The 15,225-nt window shown below is 43.2% G+C and overlaps 1 protein-coding gene across 1 annotated transcript in view; it reads right to left on the bottom strand.

Moving 5' to 3' along the window:
• Positions 1 to 14,998, bottom strand: part of nudt6 (nudix (nucleoside diphosphate linked moiety X)-type motif 6) — a 17,607-nt gene extending 2,609 nt beyond the window's left edge. The window contains 4 exon segments of the mRNA XM_061726490.1: positions 2,368 to 2,406; positions 2,408 to 2,424; positions 11,690 to 11,893; positions 14,741 to 14,998. Of these exon segments, the coding sequence (XP_061582474.1) occupies positions 2,368 to 2,406; positions 2,408 to 2,424; positions 11,690 to 11,893; positions 14,741 to 14,990 (510 nt within the window). The 5' untranslated portion in view covers positions 14,991 to 14,998.
• Between the last annotated feature and the right edge of the window lie 227 nt (positions 14,999 to 15,225).

Genomic DNA, 15,225 nt, shown 5'->3' with positions numbered 1-15,225 from the left:
CAACGATACCGATTTGATTCCGACACATTGTGCAAATACACCTAATGTCACTGGAAAATTTAAAACAATTGGTGTACAGTATTTTAGATAGTTTAAGGGCCAATCCCAATACACCCCCTACTTTCTACCACTAGCCCTCACTCACTACCACTTGGATTGGGACAACACTTGCTACGTCACTGCGTGGTTTACGTTCGGGTACGTAAGCGACTGCGTAGTTACGTTTGCACATACGCCACACCATATCAGGAAGCCCAGAGTTAAAAGCTGTTTTAATTTCCGCTGTAGCGCTGTTAATGTGCCACTTTATTAAGTTTTAATATTTTTTTCAGGCGTAAAAGTAACCGTTAAGATCCCCAACCTGGGCTCAGTTTATCCAAATAACGCCTGTTAAGAAATTTGATCAGATGTTTTCGGGGATGAGAAGAGCCGCCGGCGATTTATGGTTCCGCGTTAAATCGACGCAGACCCTATGGCGTAGGTTACGCGGCGACGCGCACCGTACAGCGCATTTTCATTTGAGAATCGATTTTAGAGCATACAGATCTGGTATCTGAAGTATCGATATTTCAGTATTGATCCACACATCACTACTTCAAGCCAATTTCTTGCGAGATTGCAGCAGAAAGACGCACGAGAGATGCAACATATGAGGTCAGTATCTGTTAAATTGAAATAAGCTCTTTAAATGAACCAACATTAAAAAATGTACCTCAACGTATTTGGCATACTGTACTTCCAAACGGCATTTAATAGGTTAGTTTAGCTTCATTTAATGCAATAAATCCTGATCTTCTGCAAACATATCAAGAGTTGCCACACTTTGTTTACTTTATTTCCAGTAAATTTACACTGTAAGAAGATGTTTCCCCCATCAGGAAATTCAGACTTTTTCTCCAGTATGTTGTTTTTTCTTTTTTTTTTTTACATCTTCCCGTGATGTTTCTTTGTTGTAAACAGATCCGACACTCGTTTGTCAAAGCGACATCATCGTATTCGTCTCACGTGTACGGGTGAACATCAGCTCAGGCTTGTCTGATATCTACGGAAGAGTATTAGGGCCAGGCAGGAGAAAAATAAAAATAATATTTTAGAGGAGGAACACTTTTTTTTCATTATGCATTTCGAGAAAAAAGTCGAAAAGTCGAGATTAATGTTGAAGTAGAATTTCGAGAAAAAAGTCGAAATGTTGAGAAAAGTCAAAATTTCGAGAAAAGTCAAAATTTTATGAATAAAGTCGAAATGTTGAGAAAAAAGTCGAAATGTTGAGGAAAAAGTCAAAATTTGGTGAGTAAAGTCGAAATGTCGAGAAAAAAGAAAAAGTCGAGATTAATGTTGAAGTACAATTTCGAGAAAAAAGTCAAAATGTTGAGAAAAAAGGCAAATGTTGAGAAAAGTAAAAATTTCATGAATAAAGTCGAAATGTTGAGAAAAAAGTCGAAATGTTGAGAAAAAAAGTTGAAATGTCAGGAAAAAAAGTCGAAATGTTGAGAAAAAAGTCAAAATTTCCTGAATAAAGTCGAAATGTTGAGAAAAAAGTCAAAATTTTGTGAATAAAGTCGAAATGTCGAGAAAAAAGAAAGAAAAGTCGAGATTAATGTTGAAGTACAATTTCGAGAAAAAAGTCAAAATGTTGAGAAAAATCAAAATTTCATGAATAAAGTCGAAATGTTGAGAAAAAAGTCAAAATGTTGAGAAAAAAGTCAAAATGTCAAGAAAAAGTCAATATTTTGTGAATAAAGTCGAAATGTCGAGAAAAAAGGTCGAAAAGTCGGGATTAATGTTGAAGTAGACTTTCGAGGAAAAAGTCGAAATGTTGAGAAAAAAGGCGAAATTTCGACTTTTTTCTCTTGACATTTCGTCTTTTGCGTGCACAATAAAAAAAATCTTCCACTCTCAAATTTTTTTCTCTTGCCTGGCCCTAATACTCTTCCGTAGATATCTCCCAAAGCATCACTGGCTCCAAAATTCCAGCAACGTTTTCCAGTCCCTTAAAGGTCGACTCCGGCCTGAAGCGAGGCGGTTTCCGTCGCCGTGGACGCGCCGCCGGCTCCACAGGAGCGCTCTGTGATCCCCACAACGACACATTCAGCTCCCGTAAACAGCCTGTTTGCTCTCGGTCAGCCGGCGCTCCCTGGAGCCGAGCGGGGAGGGGGAAAAGCTGACTCCCGCCCCCGTTTGGGTCAACATGGGGAACCACGCAAGTGACTAAACAGAGTGGACTAATCATCAACAAGTGACAGAGAGGTCGACATGTGGGAAGTGGCCGGGGGACTTGTGGAGCAGTTGGGTCCTAAAACTGAAGCGATGAACTGTTCATTTGACAACAACGCACAGTGTTCTCAAGCAAGAATGTTGAAAACACACCTTGTTTTTGTCCTGGACGACAAGAACCTTTCCGGGCTGGCTCGTCGACCACTGCACCTGAACAAAAACAAAAAAAGAAGAAAAAAATGAGAGAAAAAAACCCTAAAAACAGGAAAGACGTACTTGGTATCTTATCCCAGATTATCTCAGAAGATATTCATATTTGTCCACAATTGTGTATCTTAGGTATATTTCCTAATAACTTCAAAATAAACAGTAAAAAGAAGAAGTATGATAACTTACTCTCTTCTCCAGGCTAAACATACAATAGGATTGTTTTGGAAGAACCCAGACAAACCAGACATCAAGCAATGGTGCAAAGAACTCTCAAATTGTTTTGCATTAGAGAAATTGACATATGCAATGAAAGGGAAATCTGATGACTTTTGGGAAATCTGGGGACAGTTCATGCGTTTTATGAGGAGTAATCCATTGGGACCGGTACTGGATGATTCTGTTGAATGATAATGTAGGGAGGATTCTGTTTTTTTTCTTGTTTTCCTTTTGAGTTTTGTGTGTAATGTTTTTTTAGGTTGTTGTTTTTGTCTCTTTATCTTTATGTCTGCTATGCTTATGTGTTTTTTCTTTGTTTTTTCTATTTTATTGTACATTTTATTAAAAGATATAACTGTATTGTTGTAATAATTGAAAAAATGTCAATAAATATAGTGTTTTAAAAAAAAAAAAGCCCTAAAAACAGCTTCCATGTTCTACACACCCTTATGAAGTCCTGTCCTGTCGGATGGTGGTCACTCATTTAAACTACAACAGGTAAACGCCCCGGTATTAAAGGTAGTGTCCTTGATGTTGGAGAGCTAGCAAGATTTGAAAGTGGCGCCTCCTCTAAGCCCCGCCCCCTCCTCGCGTCAGCGCTCCGTCCAAAGCCACGCCCCCACAAACTTTGGGGGAACGCGCATTTGCAGGAGTCCAGTTTTCCAGGACATTTTGGACAGCACATTTTCAATAAAACTACCCATGTCTCATTCACCTGTAAGCGAGGCCGGTTTTAGGGGGGGGCAGGGTGGTCTGTGCCCACCCAAACATGCAACCTGCCCACCGGCGTCCATCCCGGCGAGAGTGGAGAGCGGAGAGCAGAGAGCGGAGAGCGGGTGGCGGTGCGCTGCAGGCTCTAGAGCCACGGCTACGGCGTAGGCTACGGCGTAGAGCCTGCAGCGCACCGCCACCCGCTCTCCGCTCTCCACTCTCGCCGGGATGGAAACGTCTCCATCCCCACGGACCCCCATACTGCTTCCGAGTCGGAGCAGCTGCGGCGCTTCATTGCGGCTTCACGTGTCCCTGCGGGCTGTTGCTGCTGGGCGGAGAGTCCTGCAGCAGCAGCCCGGACCGACGGCTCTGCTCCCCGCTCACCCACACAGCGGGGGCCGAGTCGCTCTGGAAATAACTACATAATAACTACATACTGGGGGTCCGTGGCAGAGGGGAGAGAGGGGGGTTACACTGGGACACTCTGAGCCCAGGAGGACCCGTGGGAAGTGGACACGTCGAGCTGGAAGCGAGTGCGCGCATGGGACAGGGGGGGGGGGGGGGGGGAGGGGGGGGCGTGGGCGGCATGAAGGCATCTGATTGGTTCTTTCCCCCCCTGCCAAGCCTCTGGTCCTGGACCAATCCGTTTCATTTGGACCGAATGAAACGGATTGGTTAGAGTTTTAACATGATTTAAGCTGGGAGGGCGAGGAGGGGGCGGGGCTTAGAGGAGGTGCCACTTTCAAATCTTGCTAGCTCTCCAAAATCAAGGACACTACCTTTAATCTGCTGCGCCCCGTAAACTCTTACATCATCAAGTTTTAACCAGCTGAAGTTTGAGTCTGAAATGATGAAATAAGAAACATCTTGGTCACCGTGGTCCACATGTTTATGCCCTCCTGAAACAGCCTCCCCAACTTATCCGGGGTTGGAACCAGCACCACAAACGCTGGTTTGTGACGCCTTTGGGGCAAAGCGTCCTGCCCAAGGGCACTTCAGCGCGAGACCAGGACTTTATTAGACATTTATAGCAGAAGACGGGCAGTGGATTTAAATATCTGTTAAGGATTTCCTCTTTGGAAGTATTTAAATTCACAGGTTTCTCCGCAGTATTTATATAAATTAGGTTTTATAAAGTTGCTCTTAGGTATAATAAAAATGAAAATTTTATAAAGAAAACCCAATAGGACACACTGTGTACAAAACTAAACCATTAACTCTGATTCTCTGGAGGAAACGGGGTTAATATAGCAACAGTTCAAGCGGAAAGGAAAAATAATACTTTACTCTGCAGAGCTACAAATAATAACTGGTGACTCAGCTGTGTTGGAGAATCCACTGAATGTCCCACTTCATCATGCGATATTACTCTTTTTCCCCCAGCAGGTAGTGAATAAGCGAGACCGGGCGCGTGCTGACAGCTCTGAAGGAGGAGAGGAAGGAAACTGGCCACTTTCTCTTCCTGATGCGCCGTCTGACAGACCGACCTCTTTAAATAAATGTCACCGATGCGTGACGAGGGATGGGTACACTTAAAGGCCCGACTTGGACTCCTGTGTGGAAATTTATGTCATCCCTGGTGCCGGAACCACATGGTGCTGGAGGAGGCCCGGTTTCTACCAGGGAGGTTAAATATTAAGAAATAATACACTGCAAGGAAAAGTATGCAATCCCTTTTATAAATCAACCTGATTTATTAATTTACCATAAAGTATATTTTCCAACACTGCAGGGCTTTTACGCCACTTTCACCTCCAGACGGTACTTCATCTGCAGAGACCCAGACTGTTTCCCTCTTCCTGTCAGAGCTACTTCAGCCCAGACACGTCTGTCTTTCCTCCACACTCCAGATCACCGTTTCCTCTCAAAGATGGCAAGTGGTCAGCGACCCCGGAGCAGTTAAGCAGGTTTGAGTGATGACGCTCCTGCTTCCCTGCCGAGATGATGCTCTGAAGAGCTTTAGGGCCAGTTCCAATCCCCCCCCTACTCCTACTTTTCAGCCCTACCCCTAAATTTTGCACGTTCCCGTGAAGGTAGTGGTGTCCCAATTCCTCTTTGCATGTAGGGGTAGTGGGCTTCGACTACTTCCGGCTCTCAGTGAAGGCGGATGCTTTTTCTACTCCTCTTCCTCCTTATATGCCCTGCTGCTGCTTTTGTCCTGTCTCGTCTTCAGAGTCTCCCCTTTTCACTCCTCCGAAACTCTACAATCATGGAATTGATTAACTGGTCTCTCAGCACCATTGACCAAATTTTTGCAACAAGAAGACTGGGGGTAAGGGAGCCCTCTTGCCCTAATGGGACATTCTTTGCTGGATACACAATGGACGCGTACAAGGCGTGGAAGCCGTTGTGTATGGCAATATTGTCAATCGAGGATGCATATTTGGATTTATGATCGCAGGATTTCTCCTGATTATCTCCTTGATCGGAGGTGGGGATTTCCTGATGTATCGACATATGCGTAAGTCGTCGGCGGCCTCCTTCAGCCACTTTTCCAGGCTGCCGGACGTGGCAGATGGATCAAGCAAAGCGATCAGCGCTCTGACTTTTACGCTGGGGGAGCAGGCCCGTAAGCTGGATGCGATTCTCGAGCAGAACCGCAGGCCTGCGGGGGTCTTTGAGCTCATCAACAAGATGGATAACAACATGTAGAAGCTGGGAGCTCAGCTTTGCCGGAATTGATTGATCACAATTTCGTCTGATCAGAGTTTATTGAGGAACCAGAAGACTGAAAGGCAGACGGAAAATTACTGAGCTGCCTGCAAATTGTTGATTAGATTTGGTCTTGATGGAGCGGCTTGGCAGGCCGCTTCGTCACAATCTCCCTGGAGGAATGTAAACATGACGCTCTGCACCCAACTCAACCCTCCCCCTCTCTCACAACACCTGCGGATCTCCCTCCCAGAACTGTCTGCACTCTGGGCGAAGGTTCTCGGACTTATCGCGTCACAGACTCTCACACACACACACTGACACACCCCCCTCTCCCCATATTCAACGCCTTCCTGGCACCCCCCTCTTATCAGCAGCCCCTCCTGACACAGGCTCCGGGTTGGAGCGCCAGCTGGCAATGGCCGCGGCCCTCACTTGGAGGACCTGTGCCGGGTCCCCCCCCCCCCCCCCCGACCTGGCCATATCGTTTACCCATAAGCTTGATGTTGTATTGTTGTGTGTATGTTGCTTTTCTGTGCTGAGGAGTTTTTTTGCACCTTGACACTAGATATTAATACACAGTGTGAAGATGCCTTTTCTTTCCCTCCTCCCCCCCATCCCAGTGTCATCCTTCCTCTAAAAATGGCGTCCGTATTAATGGTGCCATCGGTGTAAACCGGAGTCAAGTTCTCTCGTCGGATTTATGTCTGACCTGGCAATAAAGCTTTTTCTGATTCTGATTCTGATTCTGATATCGAGGGGTAGGGTGTATGAACCTAGCCCTTCACAGCGAGGGATTTCAGATGCTGACTCGCTGACCGAGGGCTAGAGAAATTTCCCAGAATGCGTCATCATTTGCAGACTGAATCAAACAAAAAAACATGGCGGACATTTGTCATTTTTAATGAATAAAATCAATATTTTGAGTTAGTTTCTGCATAAAAATGCGTTTTGATTACATTTCTAGCGAGAAATATATATTTTACTTTCATAATATTCACTCAGTGGATGAACATAATCACTCGCTTGCTCGTTTTTTCAGATCTCGCCAGAATAAAGGCTGATTTATGGTTACGCGTTACACCAACGCAGAGCCTAGGACGTAGGTTATGCGGCGACACGCGTCGTACAGTGTGCGTCGCCGCGTAACTTACGCCGTAGGCTCTGCCTCAATTTAACGCGAAACCATAAATCGCCGGCGGCTCTTCTCATCCCCGAAAACATCGGAGCAAATTTCTAAACAGGTGTTATTTGGATAAACTGAGCCCAGGTTGGGGATCTTAACGGTTACTTTTACGCCTGAAAAATATGAAAACTTAATAAAGTGGCATATTAACAGCGCTACAGCGGAAATTTAAACAGCTTTTAGCTCTGGCCTTCCTGATATGGTGTGACGTATGTGCAAACGTAACTACCCAGTCGCTTACGTACCCGAACGTAAACCACGCAGTGACGTAGCAAGTGGTGTCCCAATCCCTAGGGAACATTACAAGGGCCCTAACCCTTGTGGCTTCATTTTTAGGGCTAGTGGTAGAAAGTAGGGTGAACATTGAGATTGGCCCTTAGTTTCATCAGACCGCTTAAAACTTTGTCATCCGTGTGCACTAAGGAAGCAGCAATGGGTTTTTTTTTTTAGTGCAGGAGCTTCTACATTCTGCATTTGGAGTCATCTCGGCCAGGTTGAGTAATCTCAGCACAGTTCGTCTAAATATAGACTGATGGATTGATTACTTTGTTTCCCTTTCCAGCCTTGAGCACATCATCTACTCCTGGTCTCTTTCTTGTTCACCTCAGATGCTTCTTTTGAACAGCAAACTCCAAATGTTTTAGTCATCAAAGTAGCTCAACAACATGCCTGCAAGTTGGTTTCATTAAACAGAGTCCGGATCTGTAAACTACTGAGCCTAATTAAATGATTTTTTGTTGATGTAATAAGCCAGTAAGTTCCCATGCGGTTGGTCCTCCAGCGGTATGAATGTTTGGGCGTCGGTTCAACAAAGACACTAGAAAGTACTTGACTTTTAGATGAAGATCAGACCACAGTTTAAATACATATTGATGCAGAAAACCAGTAAATGCTAAGGGGTTCACTTATTTTTTCTCGACATTGTTAATATACAGGACTGTCTCAGAAAATTAGAATATTGTGATAAAGTTCTTTATTTTCTGTAATGCAATTAAAAAAACAAAAAAGTCATACATTCTGGATTCATTACAAATCAACTGAAATATTGCAAGCCTTTTATTATTTTAATATTGCTGATTATGGCTTACATTTTAAGATTAAGATTCCCAGAATATTCTAATTTTTTTTAGATAGGATATTTGAGTTTTCTTAAGCTGTAAGCCATGATCAGAAATATTAAAATAATAAAAGGCTTGCAATATTTCAGTTGATTTGTAATGAATCCAGAATGTATGACATTTTTGCATTACAGAAAATAAAGGACTTTATGACAATATTCTAATTTTCTGAGACAGTCCTGTAGCACAACATTTTGCAGTATTGTTTATGTTTTCATAAGCCGAAACAAGGCGGATCCACAGGAAACACACAGGGAAACAATCATCTAAACAGCTGTGGATTTCAGGTTCTGGTGCTCAGTTTCATCATTACACGCGACTTCTGTTGTCCTGAAACAATCCGGGTAGTCCAGGAAGTTCCAGCCCCACACCGAGCCGAGGGATGCTCTGGACATGTTCTGACATGATCAAGATCATCTCCTCTTCTGTGAAGCCTGGAATCTCAGAGAAACTCCGCACTCTGCTGGACGATCGCGAGATTTCACTAAAGCTAAAATAAACTGTCTTTCTGGTCACAGTTGGGTGGAGTCTTTTCCCAAATGCAGAGGTGAAATGAAACAAAGTTGAAAAATACTTACAGGACTGTCTCAGAAAATTAGAATATTGTGATAAAGACCTTTATTTTCTGTAATGCAAAAATGTCATACATTCTGGATTCATTACAAATCAACTGAAATATTGCAAGCCTTTTATTATTTTAATATTGCTGATCATGGTTTACGGCTTAAGATTAAGATTCACAGAATATTCTAATTTTTTGACATAGGATATTTGAGTTTTCTTAAGCTGTAAGCCATGATCAGAAATATTAAAATAATAAAAGGCTTGCAATATTTCAGTTGATTTGTAATGAATCCAGAATGTATGACATTTTTGTTTTTGTAATTGCATTACAGAAAATCGCAATATTCTAATTTTCTGAGACAGTCCTGTATTCAGAAATTGAAAAGGAGATAATTTCTGCACATTGCACATCATATTTATTAATTTTTTTTTACTTTTAATCTACACTTTGACACTTTCATTGAAGCGCTGCACTGGTATATTATTATTATATGTAACTCTATCTATCCATCTATCTATCTATCTATCTATCTATCTATCTATCTATCTATCTATCTATCTATCTATCTATCTATCTATCTATCTATCTATCTATCTATCTATCTATCTATCTATCTATCTATCTATAATATGCAAAGTTGATGTTTGAGTTTTTCAACTCTTTACAGAAGTATGATGTAAAACGTCATCAGATGTTAAGACGCGTCCTCAAAGTTTGTGAGTTGAACCCAGATAAACAAATAAGACGTGAATAGTAAAGTACTGATCCAATATTGTGCGTTTAAACCTGAGATCAGACCTGAATTTGAAGGTGGAGTTTCAGTTGAGTGCTTTTAGTCTGATCGTTACAACATTTTTAAGGAGAAGTGTGGTTAAAATAAAGAAAATTGACTTTTCTTAGTGCCGTTCCACCAGCTGACATCATTTCTACGTCTGTGATGTGCTTTAATCGACCTTCTTTTAAGTTTCCTTTTACAGCGCCGCCGCCACTTTTAGGGGGTGGAGTCAGATCTACCTGAAAACTTGAATACCTCACCGAAAGATGCTTTCATACTCCTTTATTATGTCGGAGATTTGACTTGACCTCTGTCAATACAACCCCCCTTTAATGTTTATCATTCACCTAATGACAACACCGTGACTGTAACGAGGAAACCTCCGCTCTCCAGAAGCTCAGTTCATTTGTCTGCAGTTTCCAGTGAAAGATCACATGGATGAAACCAAGAAGACGTGTTTTGGAATAGAAAACTAATGAATTCCTGAACCCATTTTAAAACACGGAGGTGGCAGCATCATGCTTTAGCTTGGATTTGCTGCATTTGACCCAGAACTGCTTGTTATCATTCAAGGAGCAATGAATTCAGAATCATACAACAGAACTCCAAAAGGAAAACATCCAAACATCTGGCTCTGAGGAAATTATCTGGGGCCTCATTTATAAAAGAGTGCGTAGGATTCATACTAAAAGTGTACGTGCGCCCAAAAGCCAAAAATGGCGTGCGCACAAAAAAATCTGGATTTATAAAACCGTGTGCACGCACATCTGCACGCAATGTTCTCTTTATAAATCACAGTCCAGCTGGAAGGTTGCGCACGTGAATTCGGCTCATACCCCGCCCTCTACACGCCCACTTTCTACCATAAATGGGCAATGCAAAGTAGTTCATGACTGTATTTGCATATGAATGAGCCGGCTGAGCATGCGCAGCGCCACCTGCAGTCTGTTTCTGCTGCGCGTAAGGATGAATGAGACGTGTCGAGCCACCGTGCCACTAAATTTCACGGAGACTGAGATCGAGATGTTGTGGATGAGGTGGAGGACAGGAAAACGACATTATTTGGTGGTCACAGTAAAAGTATAAATAGTATATAAATAGTATAAAATAAAGTGAGTGAGTGGCATGTCGTTGCTGCGCTAAGCGCCGTGAGTGCCATGGACAGATCTGTGGCAGAAATAAAAAAAGTGGTGTGATTTGGAGGTGGAGGCCAAGAGGTACGGAGCCCCTAAAGGGACACAGATTTTTTTTATATATATATATATATATAATTTGTTTTACGTGCGCGCGTGAAACCTTTAAGGCTGATTTATGGTTTTGCGTTACACCAACGCAGAGCCTACGCTGTAGGCTCTGTGCCGTTTTAACGCGGAACCATAATTTAGGCTTTACGCACGCGCGTAAAACTCATTATATATAAAAAAAAAAATCTGAGTCCCTTTAGGGGCTCCGTAGAGTGGCCCGGCACTATTTGTTCTGTCCTCAGTCACTCTCCAGTTGTCGTGGTGGGTGACGAGGAGGTTCCCGGCGTGTCCTGCACCGCGGCTGCAGCAGCACCAGAGTCCTAACTGACGCTGTGCTTCACACACAGAGGGACACGATCAGCGTGATTATATTATAAGTCTGATATGTGATGACATTAAAAGTATGACATGAATCTAGCTTCATTTCACCACCTCACCGTCTGCGTCGCCAGTTCCCCAGATCTTCAAAATCTGCGCGCGCGAGGGTCAGGGTTGGCGTAGAGATACACACATTTTTCCGTTAGTTTTTTCTTTTTTAATCCCAACCTTTGCGTAAAAGGTGGCGTGCGCATCTTTCAAGTCCTGCTTTGTGCGCACGCAAGCTTTATAAATGAGGCCCCAGAACTCTTGGTCCTCCTAATTTAATGGATTAAACTTCTTTATCTAAGGATTTTCTTCTGAAACCTAACTGAGGAAACTCTCCCTGCTGACTGGGACTTTGAAACGGGTTAGAAGACTGTAACGTTAGAAGGTAGATGTTGAGGTCGGAAGGTGAACATTCAGGACACGGATCTTTACCTGCCACTCCGATTTGGTGACTGGCGAACCTCGGCAGCCGGCTCTCCCCTTCTCCCAGCCAGAGGGCGAGCACGGCGTGGTCGCTCTTGGCGTGGTGGAACGTGAAGCCGTGGGCCGCGGCGGCGGCCGCGCACCGACTCAGAGAGATGGGAACCCGCAGCCACACCGCCACCTTCCCGTCTGCTCTCCACCGCTCTAGAGACTCTGCAGAGTCAAACACCAGACAGTCAGGAGCATTCACGCATTCAAAGAAACAGAAAATATGTCTAAACATCAGCAACAGAACCTGGATGCTTTATTGGCTCACTAAGAGTTTTGCTGTTTATTAAAACGACTCACTACCAACTAAATGAAGATAAATTTGTAGACGAGTGGAGACGATTGAAGGACTTGTCACTCATCTCATAAAAGCCTTTGACTCATGATGGCGTTTTGTAAAGGAAACAAACAATGGCCGGGTTTCCCAGATCCGACCTCTCTTAAGGACTTAAGAGAGGTTCAAAGAAGGTTTCACTTAAGAGAGAACCCTAAGATACGGGTGTTTCCCAGATGACTTCTTAACACCGTTCTTTAGTTTCGCTCTTTCAGAAGCTCTTTGGAGCAGCTGTCCGGTTCTGAAACCAAATCAATCGATGCCAGGCAAATCGATCACTGATCACTATCAGCGCATTTTCACATGCAGCACTGCTCCGTAACGCACTAATTCCCTGCTGCCTGTGCGTTATAATGAAAAATTAAGATGATAAATATAATTCAATTACCCTTTTTCATCCAAACGGTGCGTTACTCCGTTATTTCTGGCTACAGTGAGGCTTTCTTTCCCCACACGCAGAGACCGGGAGTAAACGTGGTGGGCGTGTGTGTGCGTTCAAAAACATGAGCGGTCATGAGCCAAGAGAAGGCGAGTTTCGCAAATTGCAACGTGGAATTACAGCAATCCCTGGTTTTTCGCAGGGGTTATGTTCCAAAAAGAACCCGTGATAAGTGAAATTCTTTTTACAATTATAGAGGGCTTCAAATTGCGGAGATCAGCCCCGCCTCGCACGTATTCCACTGCTCTTCTTCTGAGATGCTGCATCCCGACTCGCGCTGTAGCGTCTTTTTATCCTAAAGCCCGCGGTGCAGGTGGGTTTTTTCAAGAGAAGAAAATAGTTATGGGTTGTTGTCTTCGCTCTTTTTTCTTCTGGGCAAAAAGATTCTTTAATATAAACCGACACCATTGATTATATTTGAGACTGTAATGAACGATTCATCAAAGGATCCCGTTCAGCTGCTGCTTCCCTGTCATCACATATAGGTGCTCGGGCTCGGGCAGGATCGGTGTCCCGGCTGCCTGACAGCCCGGTCCGACAGCACGTCCAGGGGACTGAAGTGCTGACGCACGAATGCGTTCATAAAAACAGTTCTGCTTCGCGCACGGTGACGCGGTTGATTTGCAGCGAGAACATGCTGTATAGCAGCCAAATTATCAAATAAATGATATTCATGATGATCGTTTTATTTGTGCGTAATGCATAAAGCATATACAGGAACACACTGGTTATTCCTTATTTTTCTTTTCTTTTCCCCTTTGCTGTCACCAATAAATGCTAAACAATATAAATCTAAAGTATAAAATAGATCAAAATCTGTGCGGGGTGCATTGTTTTAATATCTCATTACTTGGTGTGATATTGATTTGCCTGACGCGGCTGGATCTGTGAGTCTTTGTTCACTAAGATGGTTGTAAAGACTGGGTCAGCAGCATCTTTCATTTCCTTCTTAATGAAAGAGATACTTAAGCTAAGAGCGACTCTGGGAAACGCGATTTTCTTTCACAGGCTCCTTAAGAAGGTTTGAAAGAAGTCTTTCGCTGTTAAGAACTACTTAACTGATCTGGGAAACCCGGCCAATATCCATTCAAAGCAACACTTCACCTTCAAATTTACAACAGTGTGGAAAAAAAACGCTTTTTTTTTTAATCAAGAAAAATTGTCAAATTCATATAATTCTATCTATGGCACTGCACTTTTTATTTTTATCTTTATATGGGTGTTTGGTTTTTGGGGTGTTTTATTTGCATATAACAGTGCTGAGTGAGTGAGATGTCAATTTCCCCAAGGGAAAGGGATTAATAAAGGTATCTGAATCTGAAATAATGATCAAGACATAAAAGCTTGAATGACATTGAAAATAAATCTCCAAAATATTTGCACTTTTAGGCAAAGTAGAGATTTTTTAGAGGTATTTGTTTTATTTATTTATGTATTTCTTGTAATGTTTTTATTATTATTATATTTTATTGTTGTGGACTGATTATTTTTTAGCCTTAATTCTTGAACTTTTATCATTATTTAATTTTAATTAACTATATTGTATAAGTCAGTGTGCATTGGTCTCCCAGTTTCTATTTTTGTTTTTATTATGCTTATTTTTCAGTCAAAATGTTAAGCACTTTGTATTTCATGTACCTGGATGAAAGGTGTTATACAAATAAAATGTGATTGATTGATTGATAATCTGTCTGTGAATAAAACTGAACAGCAAGGGGCGTTACAGGGGGCGGGGCTTCGGCACCAGCTGCAATCTGATTGGTCCTCTGAAGTTCATCTGTCCTAGGACGTCTGTCCTCCAGTCACGTGACACTACACTACCGATCTGAAAAAAGTACAGGTGTTCTGACCATTTCTGCTGCTTTGCCAAAAAAATGCTCCCTAATGGGTTTCTACCTTTGTAGAGTTACAATTTTACTGTTTTACTCCCTAAACCACTTCCTTGTCTCTTGCCAGGCCGTCATTGTAAATAAGAATGTTCTTAATGACCTGCCTGGTTAAATAAAGGCGAATGACTGAATGAATATCACCTGTCCAAACAAAATGACACTTATGTTACTGTGGTTTTGGGTATTTAAAAACTCTTAATAAGTACTTTTGGGAATATTTCTTAACATAATAAGTTTTTAAACGGTGAGGTTAAAATCCCAGGCACCAATAGTGAGGACATGATGTTCCTTTGGTGATGTTTTCACTGCTGCGTCTCCTAAAGGACAGCGGGTCGTGCGCTTTTACGCACCTCGCAGCAGCGCGCTGAACGACGTCTCGCTGATGTCCGGCGGCAGTCCCAGCTCGTCCAGGTTCACCGTCACCCCCCCGAACCGGTCCAGTTTACCCGTCAGAGAGCCGGGTTTACCGGTACCGGCCGCCCGGAGCTGCGGACAGCTGACGGAGCAGGAGAAGCCGCGGGCCGCCGCGCGTCCTGGGGCCGCGTAAAGGCCGAGCTGCGCCCGGAGCAGCGGGCACAGTCTGGATGTGAGGACTGACATGTCGAGGGGAAACTGAAAACACAGGTACCGGGTCGGACCGGCCGGCGTGCACCCTGTCCCAGTGCACTTATGTAAAAACACCGCAGGGAAAAAAACACTTGCATAACACCGTAAATATCAGTATAAACGCTCAAGGAAGAACTCGCTGCACAACAAGGCAAGGCAAATTTATTTATATTGCCAGAGGTGTCTTCAGTATTCACATTCATTACTCAGGTAGAAGTATAGATACTAG

The sequence above is a fragment of the Cololabis saira genome, chromosome 7 (assembly GCF_033807715.1).
Source record: "Cololabis saira isolate AMF1-May2022 chromosome 7, fColSai1.1, whole genome shotgun sequence".
NCBI lineage: Eukaryota > Metazoa > Chordata > Actinopteri > Beloniformes > Belonidae > Cololabis > Cololabis saira.
This window is presented reverse-complemented; position numbering and strand designations above follow the sequence as displayed.